Here is a 16,198-nt window from a genome sequence, read left to right on the forward strand (position 1 = left end):
AGGCCGGTAAAGATAGCCTTGTGTGCGCTTCCAGAATAAAGAGGTGTCGGAACTACTATGAAATTCTGGGGGTGGAGAGGGACGCCAGCGAGGAGGACCTGAAGAAAGCCTACCGCAAACTGGCCCTGAAATTTCACCCCGACAAGAACCGCGCTCCCGGAGCAACGGAAGCTTTTAAAGGTGAGGCGGGGGCTGGCCCCGCTTCGAAAGTCGTAAAGCAAGATTAAAACGGGGACAGACTGCCTCAGACTTACAGTTCTGCGCCTTATATAAAGGCGTCATACGGGCCCATATAGCTTGTCATTTTTATGGACAGATATGCACGTCTCCACAAAATCCCGCAGCTGGTCGGCAAGGTTTGCCTTTTAATCTTCAGAATACAGATTTCCATTAGAAGCAAAGGGAGACGTGTCCCAGATCTCATTCCTAGATACTGCTAAAGGTTCAGAACGATGCTTGGAAATGATACTGGCCATGCAGGAGCGCGTGTGGTTGTGTAATCAATAACTGCTCTGTGCCATAAATAATTTTTTTTTATATATATATACACCTGTGCAAGCAGATGAAATTTGAGTCTGATATTCTGTGTCTGGACTTTTCAGTAATGTTGCAATCTAAGCCTGTATCGACAATCTTAGCATCTAAACTCTACATCTTTTGCCTTTTCCGTGCTGTGTTGCGGCTGTCTGCAACAGCACTGTAAGGCGGCACGAGGAAAGTAAGATATTCATTCATAGCCTATTAGAATGAGGAGTTTTTGAAGGGCTTTTCTTTATTTTTTTGTGTTAGGGTTGTATTTCTCTATGAACTTGTTTACAGCCATGTTCTGTCAAAGATCAAGGAAGAAGATGAACCAAACAAATACTTCTGGGGTGGTTTGACGTAAAGTGTGAAATAGATATGCTGTACCGCTTCACGAGCACCTCTGCCGACAGAAGAACTTGGAATATGGTTCTGCATTTTAATTAGTCTCTGCAGTTATTAACTTTGTATTAACTGTATATGGTATATGGAGGTGCACTTCTATATCGCTGCTTAGTTTGATCTGATAAAATATTACGTTCTCATTCAGTCTCTTGACTGAAGTGGACTCTCACCTCAGTTTTACAAATATTTCGACTCTCTCCATGTACTTTAACACTTTTGCCTTTCTCCTGGTATCAGTGATAGCAGGAAATAGGTTCCATCACAAGTAATGCCAGTGTTGTAACACTTTTTTTACAAAGGCAGTTCTTTCAAAAGTAACTCAGTCTTTGGTCAAGCACAAATTTTCTCTGCCTGTTTGGGCTATTCTGCTTATAAAAGTCCGAGATCTGGAAATACTGCGTGATATGCCTGTGTAACACTTCTTTTCATTCACTCTCCAGCAATAGGCAATGCTTTTGCAGTTCTGAGCAACCCTGAAAAACGATTACGATACGATGAATTCGGAAGTGACCAAGAGCATGTCAGCACTGGCCAGGCCAGGCACTATAATTACTACACAGAATTTGAAGCAGACATTACACCAGAAGAAATATTCAATGTGTTTTTTGGTGGGCACTTTCCTACAGGTCAGTATCTGTCTGCAGTGTTTTTGAAACACAGTGAACTGACACTAGACCATAAAGGAAGTTCAGCTTCTCTTGGTACCGTGCAGGGAGTTGATCATACATCTGAAAAGAGCAAGAACTTTTTTGGATTTACTCTTTTCTCCCTTCCTGGCTTTTTACGCCTGGAAAAGCTCCCTTAATGCATGGTTTAAACTTCAGATTTTAGCAACTCCGTTCCCCCAAAAATGTTCTCAAAGCCCAGCCTTGCTGTCCAGGAATGCTCCTAGAAGAGAGAGCTGCCAGTGGGGTAATGGCTGTTGCTGCCGGGGCAAGTTCCTCACCTCCCAGCCTCTCTTGAAAATTTCTGACAGTGCTAGTTAGGGGTAGGAACATTATAGTCTGGCAAGGGGTTAGGCTGTTTGATTCCTGGGTAGGCAACATTTTAATAAGCTGTAGCTGAAGACCCTTCTTTTTGTTGTTGCTTTTATTCCCTCCGTTGTCTGAAGCCAGCAATGATACGGGAGGTAAAATAAGGTGTGAATGGGAAGGGATCAGAGGTGTCTTTGCTGATGATGATGTACTTGAGACACCTTACTGCGTTTCGGGACAGCATGGCAGCAGCTCCTGGCATTGTAGTCTCAGCGCCCCTATAACTAGGAAAACACAGGAATTCGTTTGGCTTGCAGCAGCTTGCATACTGTAAAGAAATTACAACTTCTTAGCTTAGAAAGCCACATCTGCCAGGAAAGGCTGGCTGCTACTGGATATGCACTATCCAGTAACGGAACAGTAGATCCGTACCTGGAGCAGCTCTGTGCATGTCTCAGTCCAGCCTCGGCTTTTGTATTTGTAGTGAAAATGGAAAGATACTGCAAGATCAACGGAACAGAGGTTTGGATTAAAAGTAAATCTGAAAGCTCTGCTGAGCTCGAGGGTCTTCCTGGCAGTATCTGACAAATTGCTTTAGCACTCTTGTAAACTTTCTCACCTCGAAGGCGTGGTATAAGGCAGCATACACGCCAATTACTACTGCCTAAAGCCGCAGATACAGGTAATTACTTACAAGCTCCCCATAGCCTTAGTCTGTGTGGTAGCATCTTACAGCTCAGAGGACCTCAAATTGTTTTCAAAATCTGATCGGTAGAAGTGCAAAGTGAGCCAAACTCAGCGTGGCGTAATTCCACACTGAGTTTGCAAGTTTTCCATTTCTGACTTTGCAAGAAATTGCCCCTGCGTGTGCCTTTGCCTCGGCCACCAGTGAAACATTGCCCTCGTGGAACGTGACTGCTATGAAACTGCAGGCGACAGGGATGCTTGGAGTTGAGGACAAGAAGTTGAGGAGCGGTGGGAGGAATTTGGGTACTGGGCATGGCAGGTTTAACAGGTAGGGTGGCATGAAGAAGTAAATGGGAATTTTTATCGAAGTGGCAAAGAATAAGAAAATAAAAAGATAATTTCATAGTAATAGGTGTTGGTAGTAAACAATAGTTTCCTCACCAAAAAAAAAAATGTTTGGGTCTAAATTTATTTACATTTTCCTAATCTAAAAGTGAGTTTTAAATTATGGAAAATCGTCAGTTCAGTAGTTTTCCAAATAGGCAAAGTCCTCACGGTTTCTACTTGGCAGGAGAATTACTAGTTAGAGGGTGTCCAGATAGTTGATAGAAAGAGAACATTTCTTAAACTGCCGCAATGTTAAGTAGGACTTCTGTGCATGAGCTGAAGTTTGTGCTAAGCTGCAGTGTTGTGCTGGTTTTTGTTTTGTGACACCTTGCTATCACCAGGCTTTCTGGAAATCTGAGTAAGAAACGGTGGTGTTAGGGTAAACTCATTTGTATAGCTTTTGTGGGCAGGTTTATGGCTTTGTTTTTACCGCGCGTTTTTCCTCGATGGAAATTCAGTGGAAAAATATTAAGAGTTAAAATGTTAAATGTCGTAAGTCTAAAAGGAGACTCTCCACGTGGCATAGTGTTGCAGTTGTAATGGGTAGAGGCTACAAGTTGAACTTCCTTCTCAAACAGATTAATGCACATGGAAGGAAAGAAACTGCTGGCAGAAATTCTTTGAGAAACTTGGGATTTGGGAAAACTTTTTTCTAGGCACCCTGCAAAAGCCATTCCTCTCTTCCCACACTTGCTTCTGTTTTTTCACAGCTTGATAAAATACTGTCTGAGCAGTGTTGAATGATAGAAACAAACTTTCTTTTTCAAGAAAGAAACTTTCCTTCTTCAAGCCAGCCTTGTTTGGCTCTCTGTTGGAGCTCTGACTGCAAACACGCCTAGACCCTTGGAAAAAATCTTTGAACAAGCAATGAAACGGATGTTTTGACACAGTAGCAGGGGTCACTTCTGCCCAGGTTTCTTGCACAATTCTTTGGGAAATGCAGAGAAAGGACAGTATAAGAGTAAAAAATAATGTGACATCTTTCCCAGGGCTTAAAAATAGATTTGCATTTCTGTTGTCATGATAAGGCCGTAAATTTCAATTTTCTGATACAAAGGCATTTTGAATTTCAAAAGAGGAGAGCACAGTTGTTATTAAGATATTCATATAGTGATAGAATCGGAGCTCAAGCTTCAAATCGAAACAGCATATGCAATTCTTTCCTCATTTTAGAATTTTTAAAAATAAGTCAACTACATTCAGTGTGCAAGAAAGGAAATCCTGAATTGTTTTGGTGTTTGGTTTTTTTTTTTACTCAAAAAGCTATTTTTTAAATCTCTTTCCTTATTATAAAATCATTAAGTGAAACTATTGTTTGAAGGAAGAGGAAGTAGAAATGGGTGTAGAAGACCGTATTCAGTAATTATGGGAAGCCATAATTCATGGCCTGAGTCTGGTGAAGCAAATTAATTTTCCTGCTCAGAGCCTGGGGATGCAGCACAAGCTACGGCCTTGCAAGTGAATGTGTACAAAAACAATATTAAAATATGAGATACAATAATAAAAATTATAGTGTGTTTCTGCAGTTTGATTTAAATTAAGATGGACTTGGGGCAAACTTTACAATTTCTCTGGTACGCTTTTTGGAACGACCTGTTATTTTGACATTTAAATCTGAGGTGTGTTTGCGCTTTTTAATCTCCAGTCTCACAGCTGTAATTCAGGCCGTGTAGTATAAGCCTGGATAATCAACTAGGAACTCTGAGAAATACAGGTGAGTGCCAGCAACGGGATGAAAATCATGACTCTCTCTTGGTTTCTTTTAACAGGAAATATCCATATGTTCTCAAATGTAGCCAGAGATGCGCACTATTATCCACGGAGGCACCGAAATGAAAGAGCATGGACACAGGAGCAAGAGGAGGAAGAAAACAGGCCACAGGTAGCCAGGAGGAGGGATCTCTTGGGATTAAATATTCCACCAGGGTGAGGAGTCCACTTACACATCTGAAGCCAGGACAAACACTCAGTGTTTGTCCTCAAGTGCTGCAGCCAAAATGGGTGTTTTCAAAATTACTAGATTGTCTTTTATTAATCACTACTTTAAAAATACATTGTATTGATAGGATTACAGGCCCTGGAGTTTCTGTCACCAAGTGTTTTCCTGGTGGTTGCTTTTTGCAAGCTCTGATCGTTTGGTAATCCAACAACAATTAGCCCAGATGTGGACTGATAACGGATACAGAAGTACTGGCTTGTCCTCATGGCGTATCTAATCCTTCAGTAAATTAGCGCAAGAGTTTCTGCCCAGGTGCTGCACAGGCTTTTTCCAGCCTGGGGCAGGATGAGTCTGGGGTACTTTTCTACCAGCTGAAACCTCCAGATGAGACACAAGGTGTCATTTGTTGCTAGCGCACAAACACACATGCCACCTGCCTTGGAAGAATCTTCCTCCGGAGGCAGTCTGTTAACCGAAGGAGATCGTTCTCCAAGGAAGATGGATTTGTCCCTGTGAGTCTCTTGCAGTCGGGCTCTGAAAAAAACCTGGTACAGCCTATAGACAGCTAAGCTAGGGCAAATGAATCCCACCTACTACTGCGTCAGGCATCCTTGTTGCTATCCCAGGGTAGAGGGCAAAGCCTAAATAGCTGCATATTATATTTTGCTCCTGATTAGAAAAGTCACTTTAGAAGCCAGTTTAGAAGTCAAATGAAGAGCAGAAGTAAAGATCTGTGTTTTTTTCTCTTTGATATTTTTTTCCGCTCTTTTGTTCTACTAAATTCATTCAAACAAAAAGACCAAGTGCTTGCATCCTGTCCCAAGTCACACTACGTATGGTCTCTTAACCCTTTACTTTTCAGCCATTTTATCCAGTGTTTGAACAGAGATTGAGATTTTTAGAATGCGTGTAGCAAACTTCAGAAGATGCACGGAAAGCCGTAGGCCCAAATGGGAATTGCAGTGTGTTCCTTCAGTTTAGATTGTCAGCTGGTCACTGACAGGTACAGTGCTGTGGGCGTCTATCGCCTGGTGAAGGAAGCTGTAGATGAAAGAAATGCCATGAAAACATAATTGAAAGAAAATGGCTTTAAAGAGTTTTCTGAGATTATTAATAAAGGTTATTTTGAAGTTAAAATGTCATCCCTCTCAAAATTCGAAAGTACTTCCTCTTTTTTGCTTTTCAGTTTACATTTAATACATTGTTGAGCTATGATAGATAGCCTGGTTTCTGTGAAAAGATGCATCCTTTTCCATCTATATCTTTTCTTGGCTACTAATTATTGTTGTTCTTTTCAGAATTCATATTCTGCATTTATTCAGTTGATGCCAGTTTTCATCATAATAATAGTGTCAGTTATAACTCAACTGATGGCCACAAACCCACCCTACAGCCTATTCTACAAATCGTAAGTCATTTAAAAACGTATTTTTTTGGTCTTCGGTGTTTGCGATAAGGAGGTAGACGGAAGTTGGACTCGCTAGCAAAATGCATGTTAGTGTTCTGTTCTGCTCTTTCTAGAAAGTGTTACCAATTTGTAAATGAGGAAATACCAACAGTCTCTATTGACGAGTTCTCCTAAGCGTTATTGCTGTGAAACATTGTTGACTATGATAGATAGCCTGGTTTCTGTGAAAAGATGCATCCTTTTCCATCTATATCTTTTCTTGGCTACTAATTATTGTTGTTCTTTTCAGAATTCATATTCTGCATTTATTCAGTTGATGCCAGTTTTCATCATAATAATAGTGTCAGTTATAACTCAACTGATGGCCACAAACCCACCCTACAGCCTATTCTACAAATCGTAAGTCATTTAAAAACGTATTTTTTTGGTCTTCGGTGTTTGCGATAAGGAGGTAGACGGAAGTTGGACTCGCTAGCAAAATGCATGTTAGTGTTCTGTTCTGCTCTTTCTAGAAAGTGTTACCAATTTGTAAATGAGGAAATACCAACAGTCTCTATTGACGAGTTCTCCTAAGCGTTATTGCTGTGAAGTTAACTGTGGTGTGCTTTATTGTACTGTGTGCTGAACAAATAGAGGCACTGAGCCAGAAAGCTTTCTCAACTGGTGTGAAATGTTTTTGCACAGTGATACAGTAGCAGGAATGTGGGTGTAGCTCAGCTACAGTGCTGGTCCGTCTCTGGTCTGCCCAGCCCCCAGGGATCTGTGGACCACCGCTGAGATTCCTCTGTAAAGCAATTAAAAAACGAAGCCTGCGGTTTGCAGTATAAATCCAGATCTGCTCTGGAGCCTGAAATCCACTGGAAGAATTGTCAAGCTCCACAAATCATTAAAGCATTGAAATGCCCTGGTTTAACATCTGTAAAGAAGCGGGACCCCGGGGCTGCAGAGGGCAAACTGAACCGGTCAGCTCTGGAAGCAGAAGGAACGCCACCAGACCTGCTGTAATCTGAGTTTGTGGGGCAGAGGAAAACCCACCTGTTCCTCTCAGCATCCACTGTTGGGAGGAGGGAAGCTCTCTAGTGGGAAAGAGCTCGGTTCAGTCACCTTCACTGGCTCTTACTGAGGCAGGAGTCAGCAGGTTTTGGAGAACCTGCCGCACACAGCAGTAGCAGAGTGCCCCGAACGCTCCCCTTGCTCCCTTCTAGGAGTAAAACTACTTAGGTTTAGGCCCATATCCTCTCCACTGTGATAGTAGCCCAGCACCCTTTATCGTTTTTTACCACAAGATGTCAGTGTGTAGACCTAGCATAAGAACAGGAGGGTGGTTGTTTTTTGGGTGGGTTGGTTTTTTTTTTTTCAGAGAGTGTTTTTGCTATCTGCCAGTCCCATGTGAAACCTCCCACGCTGCCCCAAGAGCAGCTAATCTCTCCTGCTTTTCTTCACTACCTCCCCTTCTCCTGTTGATTTGAGATAGTCAGGCCTGAGCCTGGTACACAGTTATGCTGTTTCTCTAAATCATATCCTTAAAAAAAACCTAACAGCCTAAAAGCTAAAATAAATAGTTTATATAAAGAGAGCATACACCTCTGAGACGTAGCCAGAGAGAAGGAAGAGAGGAGTCCAAGAAATAGAAGAGGCAAACTGGATTCCATTGATTAGAGTGTAGCCTTTGTGTTTTGGCTGCCTGCTTCTTTCTCTGGGCAGTGATTTGAAAAAATGCCTGGGTATCTTTGCTCAAATAAGGAAATTCAGTATAAGGGTATAGTTTAATCCAGTGGCTGTGTCAGAGTGACTAATTCTACCTACAGGATATTCTTCGGGATATTCCATGCCCCCTTTCGCTTACTGATGATTATAAAACCCTAAAGGAAAGTGTAACTAGCATCTTCCCTGCTGATTTTTATTTCTACTAAAGCATCCAGAAATGGGGGAAAATCCAGATCCAATTCCATTGTGCCCTAAGCAATACTAGGGCCGTATGCCTTTCCTATAATCTCTACATTTGTTATCAATCCCCATGGATTTCTGGACCTATCTTGCCAGAAATTACCAGCAAACAGAAGAAAGTGTGAGGAGCTTCCGTTCACAGATAACATTTGCTCTTACGTTTTGGAGGTGTCTTGACTGAGCTGTTGAGAACAAACACAGTATTTGGAAGGCACAGTGTCAGCTCAGAGTCAGTTCTTCGTAGTTATCTCCAAATATTAGATATTTTCCTGTCGTTTTTAGCAGGGGGGGTGAATTCTGTTTGTAGTGCACAGCTTGCTGTGTCTGAGACTTGTAATTTCCTTATTGGATGGTTGAGGGAGCTATAGTCCTGCAGAAAGTAACTGTGTAAAGAAGTTGTTGTAAATACTGTCCTCTGGAAATGCTAATATGGAGAAACATCTCTTGCTTTCTTTATATTTGAACTGCTAAAAAATCTGTTTTCTCTGTGATGTTTTCACAGGTCCATAGGCCATGTTATTAGTAGAGAAACAGAGAACTTGCAGGTGCCTTACTATGTTGATAAAAACTTTGAAAAGAATTATCAAGGAGCAGAACTTCAAGAGCTAGAGAAAACCGTTGAAAAAGATTACATAGACTATATTCAGACCAGCTGCTGGAAGGAGAAACAACAAAGTAAGTTATTTTTGTTACACGTGTGTGCCTACAACCCATCAGTAGTTGTATGGTGGCTACGCTTCACAAAGCACTGCCTTTTTTAGGCTCATTTTCTGATCCTTGTAACGTCTCAAACCTTGCACTGGTATTTCTCACATCTGCTCTTAACACTGAATTTGCTATTCTTGAGGGCCTGTCAAAATTCATTTTAGGTGATTCTGAGAGACAAGTGGAAAGTAGGTTTCACCATTTGAGACATTTTTTTCCACTCAGTTTTTATGCTTGAATAACTCCTAGTGATGATGTTTTAAACATGTAATCCACCACATTTATCTAGCTCTGACAGATTGTTAGGGCTAGAAAAGATCTTGAGACATCACCACCTATTCCACGTTTCCTTTGCTGGAGCAGAATCACTTTTGTTTCGACTGGCTCCATGAGAAGATTATTTAACTTTTTCTTCAAAATTTCATCAGGAGAGCCCATAGCCTATTCAGGTGCTTTTGGTAATCTTGCACTGAACTGTGTTGCTGGTATCAGTTTTCAAAGAGCGTGCTTCTGTACTTGTTTTGTGCACTTATTTGCATTTTCTATCTTTAGATGAGTTTGAGATCATGTTTTTCACCATAGTCAAGATTATCTTTTAAAAACAAGAATTGAATGCAGAAAGGGAGAACACAAAAATGTGAGCATTCAAAATCATTATTCTCACATCAGCCCTAAGTCGATCAGTGGCACGTATAAAGGCATGTATTTGAACCCCACCTTGTATTATTTGTTAATTACTACTCTTCTAGCTCATTTAAAATAGAGCAAATCCCTGCTTCTTTTGTAACTGTGTGAAATAACGGAAATCAAATTACAAGGACTAGCTGAAGTTGGGATGTTGTGACTGACTTTTTTTTTTTTCCAGCTAAAGAAGTCATCACCTTAAAATGAGTAAACACAAACTGCTGCTGTGCATAAAGGAAGCTGGAAGAAGTTGTTTCTGTGTAAATGTTTAATAGTAGCAGGCAAGCTGCTTTCACACACTAGTAGGGCTTTCTAAATTGCTCCGTGTAAAACAGTCCTCAGCACACTACTAAAAAGTGACTTTGCACTTGTTTACAGTTTCTTTACCACTTGCATCGTTACGGTAGCATACGCTTTGGCTAAACAAGACTTGTTTAATCCTGTGCTAGAGGTAACAATAGTGTTGCTGACTCCAAACTATTCACAGGTTTTTGATGGGAAGGGTTGTTTCGTTTTCATCCAGAGACTGTTTTGTTTTATTTTACATAAAAGTTACCAATCTTGCTTTCAAAGAGAAATAGACAGATGTAGGCTCTGAAGTTAAAAAAGAAAAGAACCCATAATATAAGACCATAAAAATCCCAAACAATCCCTTAGTTTTTGGTGTGCTTGACGTGTGATCTCTGAACATCGTTGGCTGGCAGTAGCAGCCCCTAGGTATATAACGTGGCTGTTAATAACCATAAACGTAGGCTTCACACATAGGCTTGCTATAGGAATAGAATTTATTTCTTACCGAAAAATCCTTTTAGTTGACCTTGTGCAACTGAAAGTTGCCATATTGTCTCTTTCACGTAGACCTTGAGCTAAGGACTGCCGTGCCCCAAAATGGGCAACAGGGTTTGCAAGTCAAAGAGAGACTGGTAGTCAGAGAGGGGGAGATGATCCAGCATTGAATGCCAAGTAATGCCTGCAAAACAGTGCTCCTCTGGAGCTTTTTACACTTAGAGACTTTATTAGTCACACATCTGCAAATATATTTACAAGGTCCGCAATTAGCAGTAGCCTGAGGAGACCACTGTAATTAAAAAAAAACATTTTCAGAATGATTACCATCTAGGCCAGCAAGCAGGTAATGAGCACAGCTGAGACTGTGCTAACTTTAGTACACCCAAGTTTGTAAAAATAAACTGTGAATACAAGATGGAGTGCTAGGGAGAAGTTCTCTGGAGATGTTGAGACAGTTCTTAGCTGTTGTTTTATAACTTTGGTCCATTAACTCTTGTTTAAGTGTTTAACTTCATGTGGTCAACTGGGGGTTTTTTTTGGTCAGTTGAATGTCTATTAATAGTACTTTTGTTTACTGAGGGTGCATTTCTCTTTAGCACCAGCAAAATGGACATAGATTAGTTACACAGGAACAGATTGATTTTTACACTCCTTGATTTTATGACTTGAGAAGTGTTACCTGGTGTCCAGCTACCTTAATGAAAACTTCAAAAGTAACTGATATGTCGGTGTCTTGTTCAGCCAGGCACTTTTATACTGCTGCAGTAGACAGTGTTCCTCCCTTCGCAGCAGGATAGTGCGTAAAAGTTGCGTACGCTGTGGGTTTTGGTGTTCTGAAATCTTTGATACAGTTAAGTACAAAAGGCACGTCCCAGGTTTTTACGGAAGATCGTTCAGCTGTGATAGCACAATTGTAAAGTAAGACTGCAAAGAGCTCCAAGTCAGAGAAAATTACAAAGAGGCAGCTGAAAACAGAGAGAAGAAGGATACATAGTTGGAATTAGCTACTTTAGGAGTTCCTTAAAGAGAAAAAGTACAAAGGAACAACTCTCTGTAAACGATTGAAAAACATAAGAAACCAACGTGACAGAATGAATGCTGTCAGAAGTGCAAGCGTTCGTAGTGAATATTTTTGCCCAGTTGGATCAGTGTGAACTAAGATTCTTCGCTGCAGAACTCCAGGGACTCTGGACTCGGAGACAATTACCCGAGTCTGGTTTTGCTGAAGGCTTGTCAAGGCTGTGCGCCCAGCACTACCTGAGTGGCATTTTTAGTTATAAAACCTGAAAATTAATTTCCGATCTGAAATAAAATGTTTATGCCTGTCAGTTCGTAAAGCTTTTCAATAAATAGGTGCGGGGTTAAATGGCTTTAAATTTCAGTGGGACAGGGACAGAGGACGTAAGGCATGAAAGGACCTATTGAAGTTCTTTCCACTCTGAATGATTTTGTAAAATGAGGGACTTGTAAGATATATAAAAGCTCTCTGAAAAATTGAGTGTCATCAGGTAGCCTGTGCTTAGGGAAATTTTGACCTTTTCAGAAACAAATTACTGCTGTTCTCTTAGGTGCATCTAATCCTGGATCTAAGTTATTCTTCAGGGAGAAAGCTATGTTAAGACTTCCTTAGCTAATCAGCAAAAGAAACAGCTCTGAATTATCGGGGGGGAAATAATTTAAACAATAGGATTATTTCAGTTTTGAGAAGAAGGGGAAGAAATATGCAAAGTACATTTGAGATTGTATTGTTAATGAACGGGCACAGAGACCTTTCAGGCAAGTCCCTCAGCTAGCCGTTCACCTTCCTGTAATCAATAAAAAAATAAAAAAAAAAAAAAGAAGAATTTATAATGCCTTCTGGGCAACCCTCTTGCCAGACAGAGTTTGAATTCTGAGAAGTGCAACATCAAAAAACCAATTATCTATACCTTGAAGTATATATATTTGGATGGGTGCTCTGGGCCCTTGCAGAATGGATCTGCCAGAAGAATTGCGTTCCTCAGTGACGCGGGCAGGGATGTATGTCTTGTAGTTCCTGCTTAGCTTATGAGGCTGCAGGCAGCTGACGCAGCCCCAAGGCAGCGATAGGAAGAGTAGTCGTAAGGCTGTCTTTCCTCCTGGCTTGTCGCTCAAATACCGCTGATAGGTGTAGAGTAACCCCCCCCCGCCAGCCTGTGCCTGGCGATACGTCAGTAAGGGTCGGCGCACGATGAGATGGGATCTAATTCAAATGTCAGTAGCGGTATCGCCTAAGACGGGTGCTGTGTAGCAGATCAAATGGTATCCTACTAGCCCCTTTTTATGCACAGTTAGTTTAAATATATACGTATATTTTAAAGCAATTGCATATTCTTTAGATCATTAACGTCATTTTAAATCTTCCGTGACTTCTAAGCTATGTTTTTATAGTTTGTGTTTTCTTTGTGGACAGTAACAGTCAGTCTTATTTTTTGTTTCGGTTATTGTCCTACTAGTGCACTGGTAGAGAGGGTTATTATAGCAGTTTGAGTTTTCAAGCAATTATGAAAATACTGTTTTCTTAAGTAGCTAGTCTGGTTAAACCTGATGGCCTCTCTGTAAAGAAAGTTGTTAACATGCCCAGTTTCACTGAAACAAGGTGAATTAAAAAAAAAACCAAAACCAAATGCCACAAGGATAACAAAGCACTGACAAACAGTTATGTCAAGTAGGCTCACGGCTTCGTCCTAATATATATTTTTTTCATCTTTCAGAGTCTGATTTGTCGAATTTGGCCAAGCTATACAGAGATGAGCGGTTAAAACAGAAAGCAGAATCACTGAAACTTGAGCACTGTGAGAAGCTCTCCAGTCTGATTGGAATGCACAAAGGGGGCTGACCAGGACACACGCGTTCTGTAGTTTTATTTATTGCCGTTTGAACTTATGTTTTTATTTTCCTTTGTATAAAAAGGGAAGGAGTCTATTGTAAAGAGTCTGAACATTCGATTCCTTCTGCATATAGCGCAGAGGTGGGCCGACACAAGCTGTAGAGCTAGTGTTTGCTGTAATGTACTGTACACTGTATTTGGTTCCAAGGACCAGTGGCACTTTGTAAATTAATTCCCTGGGAAACGCTGTTAGTTTGGAACCTGTCGTCGCTGGTAGTTTGTCTGCCATCCAACCAGTATATGCTTCCCGGGAGAGCAGACAAACGTCTTCGCTTTCTGTATTTTATATGGACCGGCAATTCACTCCATCATACGAACAGCGTAGTTCTCGGTATTAAGTGCGCTAGCCTTCTCATACTGATGCCAAGCAGATGTCCTTGCTTCTGCAGTGGTTTGTAATGAGACTTTAGATGGAAGGCGGCGTGTTTCCTGTTCGAGTGTAATATGCAGTGCTTAATTCAGAAGAGCCAAGCACCTGCTTCAGGTGAGCGCTTGAGCAGGCTCCCAGCTCTCCCTGCTGTCAAGGGGACGTAGCCCTGTGCTTGTCTGACTGGAGGGCCGTGCCTGTTCTGTTCCTCGGTGAGACAACGCGCTGAGATGCCAACAGCAACATCGAACAAGAAGATGAGAGTCTGTGAATTGCACCAATTCCAGTGTCTGCCAAACTGTAGAGAAAGGACAACCGTATTTATTTTCTCATACGTTTTCAGTGGCATATTTTTAAGCTGGCTGTTTAATTCTGACTTTTATCTGCAAACTCATCTCCAGCTGTTACAGGGGTCCTGCTTTTTCTGGTACAGTTTTGATGTAGCATATTTTTACTCTGTTGGGCAGTTATGAATGTTTCACTGTAGAGATTAGTATTGCAAAGAAAAAGATCCACGTAGCAGTGTCCTGTTTTTTCTTGATCCTCCTTTACAAAACCAGGCGTTTAAAGGCAGGTTGAGGATGGGTTATGCTCGTAAGCAGCAGAGAACAGAGTGTTACTCCCGTTGAACATCATCAGCCTCCTGAGGCAGCTTCCCCGGTGGGATGCCGCGGGTGTGTACCACACGTGGAATGAACTATTCTTGCAAAGGACGTCTCCAAGCAGTACAGGCACAGGAGGTGCAGGCTTCTGCCCGCCCTCCCTCCCTCCCTCCCTGATGCGGGGACTCGGCGTAGCCACAGCAGAGGCAACGCTCGCCTCTCTGACGTGGAGGTACGTGTCTACTAAAACTGAACAACTCTGTGTTGTTGTTCCCATTCCCAAAACTCGCTACGAGTAGCGCAGGACGCCACAGATGGCCTTGGCTTAAACGTAGGAAGCAAAGTGCTCAGAAGTTTGGGAAACGCCAGAATTAAAATCGCCTTTAAAGCTTAGGCTTCAAGTCCCCACGTGCCTGGGCGTTACGGTGCAGTCGCGTACTGGTGCTGTGCCCGCGCGCTGAGGGTGTCCCGTTGGCCTGGTGCACCAGACGGCTGGTTCCGAGAGCGGGGAGCTGCGTCCCCTTGGTGTCCCCGTCCCGTCCGTTACAGCGGCGGGAGGCTGGGCAGCAAACGAGGCTGGGAGCTGCAGGAAGAGAAGCTTTTCTGGTGATCCGCACCAGAGGGGGGGGTGTTTGTCTTGGGTTGTGAGACTTGGTGTTCTGCAGATGAGACGCACATGTCCCCTGTATGATGAGACCGTTGCAACTACGGCAATATTGCTGCTATGAAATGGTGGCGTGTTAAAAAAAACTAAAAAACAACATAGTGGCTCCTTAAAATAGCGTTGTCACGTTAACATTTGTTCCCCATTGGGCGACTTTGTAGGAGCGCTTGGGGAAGCTGAGCGGAGTTTGTCGGCCACGCGGGGCGGGAGGAGCGCCAGTGAAAAAGGCATTTAGAGAGGGTTGTTGTGAAACGCCTGTAGTGTGAGAGTCTGTAAGGGCACAAATGTTTGGTCTGACTGTTCGAGATTGGTGATGTGGCTGGCAGTAGGACAGGCGGCCTTAATTCTGGTATTTCCCAATTTTGAGCGTGTAATATGAGCGTGTATAAAAAGCAAAATTCTTCTTAATGTTGCTTTTTATACATTAAATAGTTTGTAGTGTATATTTGAACTATATTAAAGTGGTCGGACTTTGTTCCAGGTTTGGTTTCTTCCCTGTCATTCCTGTTTGACTCCCGTGGCTGGAAAGTGATACAGGTGGGGAGACCAAACACGACGACTTTACTGGACCTGTCATGTCCCGTATGGAGCTTGAATTCATACGTAGTATTTTGCACTTAAAATAGATTGCACCTTTCATCCAAAGATCTCAAAGTGCTCGGTGGAGGTGGGAGACCAACTGTGAGAAGCACAGTAATTTAATTTAGGAGTCTTCTCTGCGACTAGGAAAGAGCCCAGGATGGAGCGGAAGGTGAGACTGAAAGGTAAAAATATTTCGAAAAGCAATAAGGTGTTCTTTGTTCGTGATCACAGTCAAAGGTGTTACGGATGACTATTTGCGTGCCGGTGTTGTGCGCTGTGAATAAGGGCATTTGGCTCTAAAATGTCTCCAGTGATAAACACAAGTACTTCTTTTTGTAAAGCACCGGCGTCCTACTCGATAAGGGGGGGGGGGAAGGAAAACTGTTATCTCGTGCCTGTTGAAATGCGTTCCTGTCGTCAACCAAAGGTTACTTGCCAAAATGCGGTTGACTTCTAATTATTTCTTGGCCCTCCAAAGGGAGACAAAGGTGTTCCCCGCGCAGGCCTGGCTCGCCGTGTCCCCGGGTGCTGGCAGCGCAGTGGGATGCTCCCGCTTCTTGGGGAATACCAGGGAATTGCAAATGGCTTTATATAAGTGTCTATATATATATATTTTTTTTTTTTTTTT

The 16,198-nt window shown here is 42.2% G+C and overlaps 1 protein-coding gene across 1 annotated transcript in view; it reads left to right on the top strand.

Moving 5' to 3' along the window:
* DNAJC18 (DnaJ heat shock protein family (Hsp40) member C18) overlaps positions 1-14,240 on the top strand; it is a 14,926-nt gene extending 686 nt beyond the window's left edge. The window contains exons 2-7 of the mRNA XM_009273203.1: positions 35-180; positions 1,368-1,553; positions 4,745-4,857; positions 6,213-6,322; positions 8,772-8,944; positions 13,180-14,240. Coding sequence (XP_009271478.1) covers positions 35-180; positions 1,368-1,553; positions 4,745-4,857; positions 6,213-6,322; positions 8,772-8,944; positions 13,180-13,304 — 853 coding nt within the window. The 3' untranslated portion in view covers positions 13,305-14,240. The remainder of the gene's footprint in view (positions 1-34; positions 181-1,367; positions 1,554-4,744; positions 4,858-6,212; positions 6,323-8,771; positions 8,945-13,179) is intronic.
* The last annotated feature ends 1,958 nt before the right edge of the window (positions 14,241-16,198 follow it).

This window comes from Aptenodytes forsteri, unplaced genomic scaffold, assembly GCF_000699145.1.
Source record: "Aptenodytes forsteri isolate BGI_AS27 unplaced genomic scaffold, ASM69914v1 Scaffold351, whole genome shotgun sequence".
In the NCBI taxonomy this organism is placed as follows: domain Eukaryota; kingdom Metazoa; phylum Chordata; class Aves; order Sphenisciformes; family Spheniscidae; genus Aptenodytes; species Aptenodytes forsteri.